Source organism: Phyllostomus discolor, chromosome 9 (assembly GCF_004126475.2).
Source record: "Phyllostomus discolor isolate MPI-MPIP mPhyDis1 chromosome 9, mPhyDis1.pri.v3, whole genome shotgun sequence".
Classification (NCBI taxonomy): Eukaryota; Metazoa; Chordata; class Mammalia; order Chiroptera; family Phyllostomidae; genus Phyllostomus; species Phyllostomus discolor.
Window position 1 is genome coordinate 64,385,761 of NC_040911.2, and position 19,015 is coordinate 64,404,775.

General features: G+C 38.4%; 1 protein-coding gene across 3 annotated transcripts in view; it reads left to right on the forward strand.

Moving 5' to 3' along the window:
* The first annotated feature begins 3,624 nt into the window (after positions 1-3,624).
* Positions 3,625-19,015, forward strand: part of RALGAPA2 (Ral GTPase activating protein catalytic subunit alpha 2) — a 369,400-nt gene continuing 354,009 nt past the window's right edge. For 2 of the 3 annotated variants that reach the window (XM_036009475.1, XM_028523690.2), the window contains exon 1: positions 3,626-3,877. In XM_036009475.1, coding sequence (XP_035865368.1) covers positions 3,772-3,877 — 106 coding nt within the window. In that variant the 5' untranslated portion in view covers positions 3,626-3,771. Of the gene's footprint in view, positions 3,878-19,015 lie in introns of all 3 variants that reach the window. The other variant, XM_036009474.1, reaches the window with a different exon arrangement.

The following is a 19,015-nucleotide window of genomic DNA, read 5'->3' on the forward strand; positions in this document are numbered from 1 at the left end:
ACTTTTATCTGTTCCACTCCTTTCTCCATGCCACATAGGTAAGTATTAATGTTAGTTTTTGACTTATTATTCCAAAGTTTCTTTTTGAAAAAAAAAAAGCAAATAATTATGTATTTTATATTCTGTCCATTTCTTTTATACTTAACAGTGTATATGTAAGATTAGGTCAAATGAGGAAACTTAGGACATTTTCTCTTTTTCTCTATAGTTGCATAGTACCACATAGCACTGCTTTATATAGATGTACTGGATTCAACAAGCCACTTTTAGATGTGTACACATGCACTATACCCAATCAGATCCCATTAGACAAGTACACTGGGTTCTCTCCACTATCTGCCAGTATTCCTTTTGGGGGGCTGTTGCAATAAATTACCACAAACTAGGTGGCTTAAAACAACAGAAATTTATTTTCTCATAGTTCTGGGGTTCAGAAATCTGAAATAGAGATGTTTTCAGATTTGTGCTCCCTCTGAAAGCCACCAGGGAGATTCTTCCTTGCTTCTCCCAGCTTCTGGTGGCTGCGAAGTTCTCTCAGCTTGTGGTTACATGACTCCAATTTTCACCTCTTTTCACATGGTCTTTTCTGCGTGCCTTCTCCTCTTTTGTCTCTTATAAGAATATTCACTAGTTTTAGGGCCTACCCAGATAATTCACAATGATTTCACCTCGAAATCCCTAACTTAATTATATCTGTAAAGATGCTTTTTCCAAAACTCACAATCAAAGGTTTTGGGGATTAGGATAACGACATATCTGTTCAACCCACCACATTGGCGATTAATAGTGCTGGAAGGAATAACCTTCCACATGTGGTTTTGTATTTGTGGAGGTTTGTCTTCACAATAGATTCTTAAAAATGGGATTTCTGTGTTGAAAAAATAACATGTAATTTTGCTAAATTCTCCTCCATAAAATTTGTACTATTTTACACTCCTATCAGCTCTGTTTTTCTATAGCTTTGCTACCAGAGTTTGTTGTCATACCATGTTGTTGTTGTTTTTTCCTAATCCAAATGGTATTTCAGGGTGGTTTTCATTTGCATCACAAATTTTTAACTGTTGATTTCATTTTCTTTATTTATTGATGAAAGTGGGACATTTATTCAATAGCACTTAGATCTCTGCAAATTACTTGACACCCTGAATCTCCAGTGATAAAGAATTAATTATAGAGCTAGTGATGCCCCCAAATTCACAGTACTACAGGAATGATTTTGAAGAGTAAGTATTTTATTTATTTTTATTTAATACATGTGGGTGAACAAAGCAACAAAATGATACTTTATGTTTCTTAAATTTTTGGAGAAGACCTGGAGTTCTACATTTTCATCAGTAACTAGAGGCTTATAGGATAGAAGAGGTGAATCTATCTGCACAAATGCCTATTTCTGGTATTACCAAGTTTTTTCTTTTTTTTTCCTTCAATTACAGTTTACATTCAATATTATCTTGTATTAGTTTCAGGTGTACAGCATAGTGGTTAGACAATTCTGTACTTTGCAAAGTGTTCTCCCAATATTTCCATTTGCCACCTGGCACCATAGATAGTTATAACAATATTATTGAATATATTTCCCATGACTGTTTTGTAACTACCAATGTGCACTTCTCAATCCCTTCATCTTTTTCACCCAGTCTCCCAACCCTCTTCCCCTCTGGCAACCATCAGTCTGTTCTCTGTATCTGTGAGTCTGTTTCTACTTTTTTTGTTCATTTATATTGTCCTTTAGATTTCACATATAAATGAAATCATATGCGGTACTACCAAGTTTTGACAGTGTCACATGTTCACAATACACTGTCATTTACCCAGTTATTTATGCAGTTCTTCTGCCCCTCAACTACATTGTATGCTTTGGAGATCAGGAGGCTGCATCTTTTTATCCCCAAGACTTAGACTCATGCTTTATACATAGCGGGTGCTCAATAAATGTTTAACTATGATGACAGGTTACTTTATGGTAGAAAAAAATTGAATTTCCGAAGGCAAGTGCCTTCTATTTTTGTTCAATCAGTGTAATGAAAGGTATCATTTTAAAGAAACCTGGCAATGAATATTGTGACTTACTATGTATGATCAAGTACAGGCTAAGTTGTTGTAACAAGGCCACTCAAAATGTCTTAAAAGATTTTTTTCTCTCTTGTAACAGTCTTGAGGGGTTTGTAGCTCCAAAGGAGATGTCATTTAGGGACCCAAACTGGTAGGACAGCTCTGCCATCATCCTGAGTATGGATGGGGCTTTCATCTCTGGGTCTGAGATTCATCCATTTTACTGGATGTATTACTAGTCCATTCCTTTTCATTGCTGAATAATAGTCCTTCAGTATGAATATAATCCAGTTCTAGAAATGCTATTTGGACAACTCTAAAACTAGAGGCTTTAACAATTATGAGGTTTTTTTTATGTATGAAAAAAATATATAGCACCATTTTGGCTTTTTATTTTCTTTTATTTAATGAACTTTTATTGAGTGTTTCCAGAGGCCAAATACTGTGCTCAGCGATCAGTGCAAAGCTGTGTAAATCCCTGATTCATCCTCCAAGGTACAGTTCATCCAAATGAAAAAACTCTGTGGTTCCAATCTGATGGAAACCACATGTTTTTAAACAATCAGTTTAAGTATGGATACTTGCTAAAATGATACTTTGTAGCATCAAAGTATCTAGATGCAGTAAGATCTCTTGTAAGACATCTCCAGACCATCTTCCTTCTCAGTCTTATTCCAAGTTACAGGTGCCTGGCCTTAAAAGGCATTCAGGATTCAGTGCCATGTCCCTCAGGTTCTGTTTACTATTCTACTACTGGATTGCTAATAGGGCTTTGCACAACAGAGAACGTGCATTTCTTACGAAGCAAGAAGCAAGATCCTGTAGAACCATCTGAGTGAGGGACTCTCATATTCCAAGTGAGGTTGGGTCTCAGAAACCAAGGGCTCTTCATCGACAGCCTAGGCACATCCTTCCCTCTTGCCAAAGCCATGTATTTGAGCTGCGATTTTGGGATGATCAAAGGGATTTCCATGGATCCCTGTCCCCTCGGTGTGATTCCAGAAGCTATTGTAGAACTTAAAATGGTTTGAATTTTCAAAGCCCTGAAACTTTTCTTACTGAGGTGTTTCTATGGTTCACGTAACACTAGAGGGAATTGGGCTTGGCACAGACCTGGGCGTCGCTGCCCAATAGCTCCACGTTCTGGAAAGGCGGTCGCAGTGCCTTGCTTCTTGCATAACTACATTTCCCAGGAGACCTTGCTAGGTGGAAGGCGGACTGTGCTTAGGGCCGGCCCACTGACTCCCAGCGTGCCAAAGTCGCCGCAGTCTGATTGGACGGCTCTATCGCAGTGCATCCCGGGACTTATAGTACAGTGAAGGCGTGGGGCAAGCTTCTTTGTGACGCGTGGCGCGGGCTTGGCGCTCCTTGGCCCTCCTTGGCCCTCCTTGGGGCTCCTTGGGGCTCCTAGGCACTCCTTGGTGACCTTTCGCGCCCCTTCTAGGAGTCCAGATCAACGCGCACGAGCTCAGCGTCTGAGGTGAGACTGGCACCTCCCTCGGGGCGGGGCCGTTGATTCGCCTTGACACCACCTTCCTGCCCCTCCCCTATTGGTGCCCGGCCTGCCCCTCCTTCCTATAGTCACGACTGTTGCGGCGGCAGCGCGAAGGGGGGCTGCAAGTGGCCCACGCGATTCTCAGGTCTGGACCCTGTGCGGTGACTTGTGCAGCGCAGGCGCCTCCTTGTCCCCCCGGCGGGACCCCGGCTTCCCGCGGCAGGATGTTCTCCCGAAGGAGCCACGGGGATGTGAAGAAGTCCACCCAGAAGGTCCTGGACCCCAAGAAGGACGTGCTGACCCGCCTGAAGCACCTGCGGGCGCTACTGGGTGAGGCGCGGGCGGGAGCTCTAGTATCGGAAGCACTGCTCGGGCGCGGGCTGGGTTGGGGTCGGAGCTGGGATGCCGAGGGCGTGGGGTGAGGGTGGCTGGGCGTCTGACCCGGTCTCTGGGTCTTGGCATTGTTCCCCGGAAAACCGGCAACCTGGCCCTCGAGCAGTTACCCTGTATTCTCACTGGGTAACCTCGAGGTGGGCACAGCCGTGACCGTCCCTTCCCCAGCAAATACTGGACCTTAAGTTGCCTTCACACGCGCGTTGAGCTGTCATCTCCCTTCCCAATTTTTAAATTTTTATGAGTCCCAGAGTATACTAACCCTAAGTAGTCCTCGCATACACTTAATTGAACTGTTTCTCTTTTTGCTTCCTCTTCCCCCTTTAAATTTTATTTTTACTTTTGAGACTGAGACTCCAGGTCGTCCCAGGATACATTAAATTTAACTATAATATCTCTTTGCACTCCACCCCCTCCCCTTTAAAATTTTATCTTTATTTTGAATCTGGCTGCTTCAGTTTCTTTGTGTTCTTGGTCGTGTTTGCTTGGAGGGAGGGGTGACTTTCCTAGGTTCAAGGAGACTGCTTCTCCTTTATTGCAGGATGACAGTAATGGTTATATGCCATCTTCCGTTTTTATGAGACTGCTGCGTGGAGGTTCAGTAGCTCCTCAGGTGGGTCTGCAATTGACCGGGATGAAGCTCATCCCTGTGGTTGTGCAGTATCCACAAGGCTTTCTGTTACCTGCTGCAGGTGATTTGTAGCTGGTTTGCTAAGCTGTTTTGTGTTCTATTTTCTTCCTTAGTTGTACCTTTTGTTTAGGATGAAGACATCTTTGCTGTCTGTAGACTTTGTGTATTTGGGGGCTGAGAAAAGGACACCTCTGCTTCTTCGAGGTGCCATTTTTCTTAAAATGAGCAAAAATCACCTGATTTAGGGCAGGTAGTCTTAATATATCTGTCCCTAATTTAGGGTACATAGTCTTAATATGTTGAATATAGCAATAAAAGAACTAATTTTATTTGTAAGAATTTTACATAAAGATCTTGTTCATGAGATTAAAAGTTGCAAATTATTTTTATACTCTAAAAGAAAAAAACATCTGGTTTTGCCAAGTGAAGTTCTTCACAATCACCATTCCTTAAGATTTCACTGTTTGTTCAGTTTAGGATGAAATGTAAATTAGTTACTGTTAGAGGGATTAGTTTTCAAGACCTTTGAAAGTGAAATGTGGTGTTCTTGGTAAACTGAACTTTCTACTTCCTGTAGTAAAATACCAGGCACACACAGGTTGCATTGTGCAGAGCCTTTTTGTAGTGACTGATTAACACCTACTGCAGGGGCATTTTTGATAAGTTGAGCAGTATTTTAAAGCATTTGATACTTTAGGACTTTTTCTGTGATAGAGAATTTTAACTTTTGTAATGTCCAAGTCTGTAAGATTAATTTGACTGTTTTGTAAAGGCAGAATCAATTAAACCGAGATCAGTTTGGTTTCTTAGAGATACACAGTACACAGTTACCATTCTGAGAAAGTAGTTAGCCAGCTTTCAAGGCTATGTAATTGTGGTTTCATTTATGCGTGTCTTATTTTGAGGAACTTTTATCATTTCATTTGAAGTCATTATGACTTAAGTTGTGTAACATGGAGAGGTTCTTTGATATTTCTATAGATATATGTTGTTCTTTTGTTGATGCATTCGTTTGTGGAATGGCTTAGTTTATTATTGTAATTTTTACCCATTGGGACTAGATTTTTGTAAATGTATCTCAGGAATTTTAGTCATAATATTTAATGTAAACTTCCACTTTCAATTGTGGTTTAAAACTTTAAAGAAAAATAGTACATTACTGCCTTAGTTCCTACCACTTCACCACTTGTTGGCTATTTTAAGAAAAAGTCTACTTGGGAAAAAAGGTCTCTTGATCTGAAAGATGGGAATTAGCCAAGATCAAGAAAACTATTTGAAGAAAATGAATAGAAATTATTATTGTGTTTTTATTTGTATATTTTATAATACTCTTGCACCCATTTTATCTTCCAGTATTAATAACGATGTCATTTTTTACATACAGAGATGATACTACTGACTTTCATTTGCAGCACAGCTACGTGAATTTGGCCTAGTTACTTAGCCTATGTTTGAACGTTAGTTTCTTTACTCTGTTAAATGGGTTTGATAATGTCTGCCTTGTAAAGGTTATTGTGAGTGTGATATATTAGGTTGGCCAAAAAGTCCATTTAGTTTTCTCCATAAAATAAAACACATTTTTCATTTTAACCAGTAATTTTATTGATTTGGATATTTTGTCAGCCAGCTGTCTTAAGTAGACTAATTTTTTAAAAGATTTTATTTATTTATTTTTAGCGAGAAGGGAAGAAAAGGAGAAAGAGAGGGTGAGAAACATCAATGTGTGGTTGCCTCTCATTTGCCCCATGCTGGGGAACCTGGCCTGCAACCCAGGCATGTGCCCTGACTGGGCATGGAACCAGTGATCATTTGGTTCACAGTCCGGCACTCAATCTACACACTCAGTCTACCGAGCCCCACCAGCCAGGGCAAGACTAATTTTTATGAAGAGAGAACAAGTCTGTAATAAGTATCAAAATAATAGAGGCAGGGGAAATTACCACAATCATCATTCCTTGAGATTTCACTGTTTTGTTCAGTTTCAGGTCATGTATATTATTTAGTTATGTCAGCTCTCTCCCTCATGGTATAACGTTGATTATTCCCAATTAATGCCTTGATTTGATTGCTGTCAACTTCAAGTGGTCTACCCGACCATGGAGCATCATCCAGTGAGGAATCTCCACATGAAACTTTGTAAACCACTTCCCTTTTATATGTTTATCAGTCACAGCACCTTCTCCATACACTGCACAAATTTTTTCGCGTTTCAGTTGCGTTTTTACCTTTATTGAAATAATCAAGCATAATATGCCAAAAATCTTGCATATTTTCTTCTATCTGCAATATTAAAACGGCTATACCAGAATTCACCAATTTTGATGTTTTTTTTAAAATGCACGCTAATATGACAGCTGTCACAATACAATCTAACAAATTGTTTCGAATGAAGTTAAAGACAACTAAGCACTGCTAGAGCCAACTTACAGAAAAAAAAAAACAAACTTTTTGGCCAACCCAATATAAACTATTTTAACTTGGAGTAGGCACTTGACAGTTTCTTCTTCCATTACTTGTCTATCATTCATAGGCTATGAGAAGCATAGGTAATCCCCCCCCCCACCTTTACTTCTTTTCATAATTGTGATGGACTGGTTTTCTCTTCATAAAAATTTTGTGTTTAAGACAGCTGACTGACAAAACACAATTAGCTGTGAAAAGTAGAGTATTTCTTTGTGTCATAGTAATGACTCCAATTAGAACTTGCTTAGCTACTTTGATCTGGCTTTATATTATAGATTGGCCTGATTGATTTTACAGTGGGGGGAAACTGAGGCATAGAAGGCCTTACAAGGGGCCAAACCATGTGCTAAATTGTCTATATATAGGAAGAAGAAAGAGCTATAATGTCCCCTGACTTCCAATTCTCCCTACACTGTTTCAATTGTTATTGGGAAAGTAAATGAGTAAATAAAACAAAACAAAAACAGAAAAACATACTGTGTATTGCTATCTTGCTCCAACAAAGATCCTTTGTCTCATTAAAAGTTTAGTGGCTACTGAGTCCCAAAACAGGGTATAGAAATGGCATTGTTATAACAAGAAGAGTGGGGGTAATAGTAAACAATAGTGCACTGTGTAATTAGATAGTGGCTTATATGGTAGACTCTGTTATAGAATTTCAAAGAGGCAAAAAAGATAATTAAGAGTGGTATAAAAATAAGAGCACCTTGAAGTTTTAATTGTGCTAGGCCCTGAAGAATGGTTAGACCAGCTCTGTCCAATAGAAATATAATATGAGCCACATGTGCAATTTAAATTTTCTAGTAGTCACATTTAAAAAAGTAAAAAGAAACAAATGAAATTAACTTTAATAATATATTTTATTTAATCCCATGTATCTAATTTGTATAATATCAATAGGTAATGAAAATAAAATATTATTTATTATGTATTGTAAACTTATACACATCTCATTTTAGACTAGCGTCATTTCCAGGAGTAAGTAGCTATATGTAGCTAGTGGCTACATACTGGACAGAGCAGGGTTAGAATTTGGGAAAGTAGAGGGGGAGGGCAATTTCAACTAAGAGATGATGGAATATACATGGCAATGATGTGGAAGGGTAAGGAATGCCAGCCTACCTCTTCCTCATGTCCGGTGGGGGAGTAGTGAGGGTAATGTTGGGCATTAAGGATAGGGTGCTAGAATCCTGGTCGCTGTGGGCATCCAAGTGTCAGATAAATGACTGGAGTACTGTGTAGGCCAGGAGTAGGGGCAGGACAGTGAGTTGTACTGAGGACTTGTCGGGAAGGAGAGGAGTAGGATTGCTTGACTAGTTCAGGGCCAGATTAGAAAGGTTTTGTTTACCTGAGTTAGAAGCTCAGATCTTATTCTGTAGGTGAGAGGGCCTGCTTGGAGAATTCTTAGCAGGTCAAATAATAATTCTGAGAACTTTGTCTCTGCCAACAGGGCCAGGAAAAATGGATTGGGGCTCATGGGAGGGGTGGCACTAAACACAGGTAATGATGGAGCAAACAAGTGATGAGGTCCTGAAATAAGAAGTTCCATGAATGGAAAGGAAGGGTGGGATATTAAAGAACCAGAGTAGAAGGAGTGCTTCTCTTAATAAAATAATGAAAGTGAAGTTTGCAGAAGCTAGATGAGGAGTAATTAATCAGAAGGAGAAGAGGGTTGGGATCAGAAGCCACAGTCAAGTGCAATCAAGTGACACAAGGGTTTGGACCAAATATTTAGAACCAGAGAGGGAGACTAGTTTCTCACTAGTTTGCTCCATGCACTATAGAGCAAAATAGAACATTGTGGTATATTTTCTTTTGTGCATCTGTTGCTCTAAGTTCACTTACAATGTTAAATATTGCCTTTTAAATTTATCTAATACTAGCATTTCCCCTTGTTTTGTTTCTCTCATTTTTATTAACTACAAACATTTGTTGAGACTGTCTTCCATAATTTAGCTTACCATTTCTTGTATGGTTAAATTGTTTTATTCCTTCCTTTTTTCTTACTCCCCCTTCCTACCTCTCGCTTTCAGTAATATAAGTAATACTGCCATAAACATCTTAGGAAACAGCTTTTTCTATATTTTGCATTATTTTCTTTGAGTAGATTCCATTGAAATCAAATTGTTGGATTTTAGCATGTTTGTGCCTCGATTCACATTGCTTTCTTAAGTGTTGCTCCCTTTGGGCTTGCCAGCAGCAAGGGTTAGGACTATAGTCTCCACTCTAGTCTGATTAGCAATAAACATATTTTCAAAATTTGATAATTGGTGTTAGGTGTTGGGGACAATGGACATGTCATGGATAGATCCAGAAGAGTTGGGAGCAGATCATGGCTAATGACAAGGGAGGATGAGTTAGGTGTTATGTATGTTGACTTTGAGAAAAAGGCACGATCCAAATGGAAATGTCTGGGAGGTTATAGGACATGGGGTCTGGAGCTTAATGAGAGGATAGAAAGTGATGATATAGTTGTTTGTTATTGTCAGAATTTCATTGATCTTCCCACAGTTGTTGAAGGTAGTGTTTCTACCCCAACCTACAGATGAAGAAATTAACACTCAGTGAGGTTGACTAGTTGTCTACTAGCTCCTAGCCAATAAGTAGCAGAGCTGGGATTCTTAAAATTTATAAAACCCATGTTGTGCTTCTGCTAAGTATCTGACATAAAAACATGTTTACATACCAGAAAATATATTTGTGCACCTGAATAAATGTTAAGATAGTAAACAAAAGCCAAGCAGTTTTTGCATGTCTCCCAAAAGTATCACTTTGAATATTGCTGCTCTCTTCCTGTTCTGTTTTGCCATATTAGTTTGTGGAGACTTGAGGCTATATTTGATTTAAATATAGCAGAAGATAAAAAGACTCCATCTTTATTTTTGTATTCATTGGCTTCTTTGTGCCCTTGGCAGGCCTAGCAGGTGGTAGAATATTTGCATGGACCTTAGTGCCATGTGGATATTTTACAACAAGAACAAAGCTGAGAGGTGTAATTTCGGGCTTTTCAGGCAGTCTTAATATGATCTCTTTCATTTGACCTTGTTTGAAGCAAAGCAATTTTGCCATAACGTTCCCTTTGCTATTGGGTTGGCCAAAAAGTTCATTTAGTTTTTTCTGTAAAATAAAAGACACATTTTTCATTTTCACCAATAACTTTATTGATTTGGATATTTTGAGTATGTCATCTGTCTCCCTCATGGTATAATGTTGATTGTTCTCAGTTAATGTCTCGATTTAATTGCTCTCAACTTCATCTGATCTACCTGACCATGTAGCATCATGGTCCAGTGAGAAATCTCCAGCAAGAAACTTTGCAAACCACTTTTGACATGTTCAATCTGTTACAGCACCTTCTCCATACACTCAGTGCACAAATCTTTTTTTTGCATTTCAGTTGCATTTTTACCTTTACTAAAAGTATAATATGCTGAAAATGTTGCGTATTTTCTTCCATTTTCAATATTAAAATTGATAACACAAAAATTCACCAATTTTGATAAGTATTTTTAAAATGTGCACTGATATGACGGCTGTCACAATACAGTCTAACAAAATTGCTTCAAATAACATTAAAGACAGCTAAGTGCTACTAGAGCCATCTTATTTACAGACAAAACCAAATAAACTTTTTGGCTAACCTGATATATTTTCATCAATTAGTAACATTTTATATCTGTAACCTTTGGGATGTAAAATTAACTTTGGACACAAACATGTAACACAAATATACCATTCCTGCTTCTAGGACTTGAGACTATCTAGACTTCTTCTTTTTTTTTTTTTTTTTTTTTTAAGAATTTTATTTATTTATTTTTAGGGAGAGAAGGGAGAGAGAGAGAGAGAGAGAGAGAGAGAGAAACATCAATGTGCGGTTGCTGGGGGTTATGGCCTGCAACCCAGGAATGTACCCTGGCTGGGAATCGAACCTGGGACACTTTGGTTCCCAGCCCGAGCTCCATCCACTGAGCTACGCCAGCCAGGGCACTATCTAGACTTCTAATGTGAGAAAGGTGAACCTAGAGTAAAAGTCTGATTGAACTCAGATGTATTGTTTAAGATAACTCAAAAAGGTTGGTTTTACCTTTTATTTTGGGAAGAGAGATAACTGGTAGGTCCAGAATATTTTGACATAAACTTTTATAATTTGCATTTTTATTTGTAAGTGCTTTATTTGCAATGGGCATACAAACTTTTACTAGATGTTTAGAGTACTACTGATCTTTGGTCTCTAAATTGAATACTGAAAATAAAGCTGTAGGGAATTGTTTATTTAAAAAAGAAAGACTTTCAAAATAACAAATTGATTCAAATTTTAAAATTACTTTTAAAGGAAGGAATATAAGTTATTTTACGGTAAATTTTTAAAAGGGGAAGGGTGGGAGAAAGAGAGGGAGAGAAACATCACTGTGTGGTTGCCTCTCATGTGCCCCCTACTGGGGACCTAGCCTGCAACCCAGGCATGTCCCCTGACTGGGAATCAAACCAGAGACCTTTTGGTTCACGGGCCAGAACCCAATCCACTGCGTCACACCAGCCAGGGCTATAGTAAAATTTAAAAAAATAATATATAAATGTAGTAAACAACTATCTTTGGATTTAAAAAAAATTCAGTTTCACAAACATTATTGTATTTATGTGTGTGTCTGCCTGGTAAGGTTGTGTCTTTAGAGATTAATAAGGCACAAGGCCAGGATTTGCTGATTGGTTGGAGAGACAGACAGGTAAACACCTGCTGTATTTTGCCATGTATAATCTGCACTTTTTTGCCAAAATTTTGAGGGAAAAATAAGGATGTGCATTATCCATGGGTAGTACTAATTCCATATCTATATAAGTATTTTTAATTCTTTTATTTATGCTATGTGTTAAAAGTGTAACTCTAGAAAGCAATAATGATATCCGTATGCAAAATAATATCCTGGAATATGATAATTGGTTTTGTTGAATTTACAAAGAACTTATAATGAAAGCAGTTGCGACTCAATGAAATGAAATGAAGAGCTATCCACAGAGTTATCCACAGAGTAAGAGAGATCATGTTGATTGTTACCCAGTTGATAAGATAGGTGATGCTGACTTTATTACCATACAGTGAACAGCACGTAAACTTTAGGCAGGAGAAACTATTGGAAAATCCCTTGGAAAATGTTGAAACAGTTTTTCTACACTGCAAGCTTTAAGCTAACAATTATTAAGAATGCTGAAAAGCATGGCAACAGAGCTGCAGAGAGACACTCTAGACCTCCTCCCATAGAGAGTGTTATCAGATTGTGGAGGCAACAGAAAGAAAAGCTTTTTCAGATTGCCAAGACAGAAGAAGGCAATGTGAGGGAAACCTCCATAGTGGCAAGAGGTGGAGCAGGAGGTGAAGTTCTGGAGCAATGTTAAACTGGGATCTCTATTTTGACTAAGATGATACAAGAAGAAGGTAAAAGGATTCCATGAGAAAAAAATATTGATGATTTCTTGGGGACACCTCAATGGTGCTTTAACTTTATAAAGAGAGCAGGTTTGAGCATGAGGATAAAAATGAAACTTGCCAAAAAAACTTCCAGCAGCCTATGAGAATTACATTTTAGAATTTCATTCTTACGTTATCAGTCTTCAAAAAGACTTACAACTTTGAGCTGTCCCAGATTACCAATATGGATGAGCCATCCAACAGAACTGTGGATATCAAAGGAGCAAATACCATGACTGTTAAAACTAGCGGTCATGAGAAAACATAGTTCACTGTTCTTGCCTGCTCTGCAGATGGGACAAAGCTACCACCTATGATCATCTTTAAAAGAAAAACATTTCCAAAAGAAAAGATTCCAAGTGGAGTTTATTGTCCACATGCAATGAAAAAGGATGACGAATGAAGAAGGTGTGGACATCTGGTTTAACAAAGTGGTCACAAAGGCCTGGAGGATTACTTAAAAAACAGTTTTGCCTGTTTTTGGTCACTTCAAAACCCATGTTACACAAAGCGCAAAAGTAACCTCAGGAAACTTGAAAACCCAACTTGCTGTGATACCTGGTGGGCTAACCAGCCAGCTGCAACTTCTTGATGTGTCAGTAAACAAGCCCTTTAGGGTCCTAATGAAGAAAGAGTGGACATTGTGGATGCAGTCAACTGGTAATGATTTACTACTTACAGGCAGAAGAATCAAGAAAGTGTCTATCACCCAGGTTTGTGACTGAATCCTAAGATTGTGGAACAATGTCAAGAAGGAAGTAGTTGTAAAATCGTTTAAAAATTGGCATCATCAGTGCTATGGGTGGAACTGAGGACAATGAAATTTACCCAGATGAGGAAAGTGACTCTTCAGAAGAGACTGGTAATGTAGGAATTGAAGAAGGTGATACTTCTGATATTGACAGTGAGGAGGAGTTCTTGACCTTCTGTGATGGGTAAATATTATAAATTTGTTACATAAAATTTCTTGTACCATAATATATTCAAAAGTAAATGATAAAATTCCTTTATAATACAAAAAACAAGTATTTAAATATAAATAAATAATTGAATTAAAAAATTAAAACCAGAGGTTTTTTTTCCTGAAGGCTTGGGCCAAAAATGTGGGTATACATTATACACGGCAAAATACAGTACATTTACTATTAGTGTTAGTGAAACTGTGGAGGAGCCTACAAGGTGCAGAGGAGGCAGAGCAGAAAGGCCTCTTGGAGGGGTGCATGTCTTGATGGAGGCTGGGTCTGAAGTGTGTTTGGAATATGGGAATTTCCTAGGTAGATAAGTTGGGGGTGAGGAGACTGCAAAGAGTAGCTTGTGCAAAGGTAATGGTTTGGCCACCATGGAGTTAAGTGTTACTGGCTTTTATCTGGTGGTGTGGTTAGATGTTGGGAATCTGGTGAAGAGTTTTTAAGCAGAGGATAGAGCCAAATCCATGTCTTCCCTTGGTGAGTGGTCCAGAAGGCCCAATCTCCCTGAGATTTGAAATAGTAGATGATAAAAGAGCAAGGCTCCCATCGTTCTGGATTGCAAACCATGAGGATATAGGCTGGGCTGCATGTGCTCATCTTTCTTCCCACATGGAGAGCACCTACCTCAAATTGAATTCACACTCAGAGGGAGGCAGAGCAGAGAGAGGGAGAGTGAGAAGGGCCCAGCGGACCCTGTGTGAGCCAATGGGTTCAGCCATGTGTGTGCCATCTCCACTCCTGAGCTTTGCAGTTGCATAAGCCAATAGTAATACCCTGTTTTTGCTTTAGCTTGCTTGAGTCGAATTTCTGGCTCTTGCAACAGAAGAGTATAGATTAATATGACAGGAAGAGAATGGGAAATTCCAGATCAAAGATGGATGGGTGTTGTGTGTGTGCACACTTGCATGTGTGTGTAGATAAGATTTTTGTACTTTTTTTAAGGCCAAGGGAATTTGAGTTTATTTACATTTTGGAAAAGGAACTAATAACAGAGCAAATGAATAAACAGTAGAAGAAAAAGGGGATAAAAATGGAGAAAGGTATGATCTGCAGTAGAATCAGGAGCATGGGGAGGAGATCAGGCTTGACAAGGCGGGTACCTCTTCCTCTACCGCTATGTGGAGAAAGCAAAAATTGTGTGCTGGGTCACAGGGACGTGGAGGGACCTCTCACAAGACAGGTTCTGTTTTCCCTGTGAAGGTAAGAGGTGTAAAGTGAACTGCTGAGCCATTGTTATCACTGGTGTAGTGATAGGAACTGATTATGTCTTGGTCCCTCATCTGTACCATGTATCTCCTTAAACTAAATATTGTAATCTGTAACATACTCTGTCCTTTTGGGGAGTGATGTCATAAGTGCATTTAATTTATATTTTAAATGGTTGGCCAAAAGGGAAGTGTGTGTGTGTGTGTGTGTGTATTTATATATATAAATAATGAGAATAATTTTAAGTAGTGCAGATGTTGCCTGGCCTTCTACTTAGTGATCATGTGCCTGATAGTGATATGAAGTGGGATAAGAGAATTTGCTCTGTCCTCAGTGGTCCTCTTTCCTTCACGTTCCTCACTGTGGGAGCATCTCCCCTGCTGTGTGTGGCTCTAGTATTTAAGAGTAATTTTGATTTTTTCCATTTTTGCAGACAATCCATGTAAGATATAACTGTATTTGACTGTATTGATTTTTTTTCTTTTTTAAAAATTATTCCCCATTTTCTCCCACCTTACCTGCCTCTACCCAGCCCCTGCCCCCTTCCTTTTGGCCATTGCCAACTGTTTTCTCTCTGTGACTTATGCATATGTGTTCTTTGGCTAATTTTTTCACCTTGATTTCTTTCTCTTTTTTTTGAAAATTTTTAAAAGATTTATTTATTTATTTTTAGAGAAGGAGGGGAGGGAGAGAGAGAGAGAGAGAGAGAGAGAGAGAAATATGAATGTGCGGTTGCTGGGGGCCGTGGCCTGCAACCCAGGCATGTGCCCTGGCTGGGAATCAAACCTGCGATACTTTGGTTCGCAGTCCATGCTCAATCCACTGAGCTACGCCAGCCAGGGCTTGATTTCTGATATTAATGTAGTACTTTATACTTTTGTAGAGTGGTTTCTCATATTCTTATTTGATAAAATTGCTGCCAGTTCATAAAATATTTACCTTCTGGATTCTTAGGAGACCTTTGTTTCTGAGTTAGTTCTGATCCTCATTTCAGGGCTTTAACTTTAATTTTTAGAAATGAGATGTATCATAATCACTTTTGTATCTTCTATATTGCTTTAGAAACTGAAACCACATCTGGAAAATATTGAATCCTGTTAGTTGTAATCTTTAACATTAAATATGTACTTTGACTTCATAATTACAATTGTGGTTTGGTTTAAAAAAAATCCCTTTTGAAAAAGTTAAGCACCAGTATTGTCTTTGATTTTAAGTGATGGCAAATATTCATTGAGCCTCAACCATGTTTTCATGAACACATAAGGTACTGATGACATTGCTTGTGCCCAACTGTGGGAACCATGAGAATGCACCACTCAGAGCTCTAGCTGCTGTCCTTGGCTTCACCACCACTTTCTAGCCAAAGCTGAGCTTCTTTAGGGCTACTCCCAACCAATTACTAAGCAAGCAGGAGTACTAACGTGGCCCATTCCTGTTAGACGCAGTTACCTCTGAAAGGTGGCTTTGGCTTGAAGACTCCGCATTGGCCTGACCAAGACCTTCTCAGAAATGTGTTGAAGCCTGAGATTTCTTCTCCCCTGCCTCCTTCCTCCTGTCCTTCACAGGAATCAGAAATCCATTGTGGTCTGAAGCCTCTCCCTGCCTTCTTAGGTCTTCCCCTTTATCCTTCACAGAAGTTTTCCCTGATAAATCTTTTGTATGTCTAATTTTGTCTTGGTGTCTACTTCTCAGAGAACTCAAACTAATATACTCCCTCTTTTTCCCCAGAAGGTGTTGCCCATCCTGCCATCTAAAATTCTTCCATGAGACAATGCAAACACATTACATATTCTCCATAAGCTTTCTTCGTCCCTCTACACTAAAATGATCTTTGCTCAGAATTCCCATAGCATTCTGTACCTCTTATTTGGCATTTATAGCCTTTGGCTTTGTATTCTTCTTGTTTGTGTTCTGCCTTACCTCCCCCCACTAGTTGATAAGTACACTGAGAACATGAATGGCTTCTTGTTCATCTTGATTCCTCTTGGTAACATGCTTTCTTATTTGTAATAATAATAATTAATATTTAATCAGTACTTTTTAAGTGCCAAGTATTGCCAGAAATACTTTTACATATATTAACTCATTTAATCCCTCCAATTGGGATGGTAATATTGCTATCCCCATTTTACAAATAAGACAAAGAGATTAAGAACCCTGTCCAAGATTATGCATGCAGCTAGTAAGGGACCAAGTCAGGATTTGAACTCAGGCAGCTGGCCTCTTATTCATTAGCAGGTATTTTTTTATCCAATACCAACCATTTGCTAACCATATAATACAGTCAGGTATTGTATACAGCACTGGGGACACCAGAGCTTTCCATCCAAGTCTGGAATAAATATTTGAAAAAAACCCCAAAATATGATTTCCAAATAGATACATCTAAGTCTATGGGGGAGTAGCAGCCACCTGTGTGGATGATTTGAAAAATTCCTGAAGCCTTCCTGTCCCAAAGATTGTTTTCACCAGCCAGAAGTTCCTATTATGAAAGCAACACTTTTCAACTGGTGTGCTGCAAGCATTTTTAAAACATGTAATACCTGTTTAGTCAGGGGCACTGACCTCTTTTCCCTTAGACTGTCAAACTAAAAAAAAAAGGGCAGAGGCCAACACAACAATATCTGTCCAGTGTGAATAAATCAAAATTATACCTTCTTTTTTGTCAGTTCAACAAACATATTTTTGGTGTGCTGCACAATTTTAGAAATTAGTGTATGTGTGCCATGAAATGAAAAAGTTTGAAAATCACTGCATTAAAGTAATGATTAAGACCATGAATTAAGATCTCAGACTCACCCCTGAGATCCCAAGGGGAATAGCTGTAAGAAAGGACTATTTCTTCAGACATGAGGGAGAAGAGGTTGGGAAACCTTGGCTGGGGTGGGGAGAGAAGAGGCAGTAGGTCCAGAAAGCTGTTTGGTAGTAAGGACAGGCTTGGGTGAGGCTTAGGCAAGTGCTCCAGATATTCTTTCATAGAAACCAAATTGGAGAGAAACAATTATAAAATTTTAAATTTACAAAAACCAAAACTGCATCACCACCCCTAAAATAGGACCTGTTATAACTAGTGGTGAAAATGCTTTCAATGACATCTTTGGTAGTATTTTCAAGACTGCATGGAAGAAGAGGGAACTAATGACATATGTTGCTTCTTTATTTTTAAGCTTAAAAAAAAGATCTTATTTACTTTTAGAGAGAGGGGGAGGAGAGAGAGAGAAACATCTGTGTGTGGTTGCCCCTCAAGTTCCCCCTACAGGGGACCTGGCCTGCAACCCAGGCATGTGCCCTGACTGGGAATCAAACCAGCGACCCTTTGCTTTGCAGGTTGGGGCTCAATCTACTGACCCACACCAGCCAGGCTAATTTTAAACTTTTTAAAGAGATTGACGTGTCTTATTTCTGTCTGTTCATATTTCTGGTGCAAACAGTGCTGACTTCTTTATTTTATAGATTATAAAATCAGATAAAATGAGGGTGTGTTTGGGTCAGATAGACTTGAGGTAGGAGAGTTTATGCTGAACTCCTGGGGGGAAGTAAAATACCACTTAGTCTTTCTCTGTGTTTGTGTATGTGTCATACTATAGATATGATGGGTTTTGGGGGGGGGGGGGTTTGAGAGAAATGTTCCCATTTTTCTCTTCCTGCTTCTAAAATAAATATATACAAATAGACACATCACCTTTAACCCAAAAAATAAATAATAAACTGAAAAATATTTGAAACTTATAGGAGAGAAAATAGTTATACATTCAATACATAAAGAGTTCCTACATATTAACAGGAAAAATTATAGTAAGTGTTCAAAATATGTGTATACATTAGTCACAAAATGAAGAAATGACAACACTCAGTGTTTTAAAAGTCACTTCTCATTAATAATCTAAGATATATAAGTTTACAGATTAAAATGAATTTACCTATTAGTAAAGTTGCTGGTTTTTAATATTTTTTTCTAATAATAATATACTGTGTTAGCTCTCCAACACACTTTTGATCAGGTTATTATTTAGTATGATCTTTTCGGAAAGTAATTTGTTGATATGTATCAGTGATTTTAAAAATTTGCATAACATCTGACCCAATTTCCTCTTCTAGGAAATTATGATAGATATACTTAAAGACTTTTGTATTAAGAAATGCATTACAGCATTATTTATTTAAAATTGTTTTACCAAAGTCAATTTCACATTATGTAAAATTTAAAGCAAACAATTCTGTGGCTTTTAGTATATTTACAGTGTTGTACAACAAGTACCTCTATCAGAACATTTTCATCACCCCATCAGAAAACTAATCATAAGCTGTCACTCCTGATTCATTCACTCTTCCCTGTAGCCTCT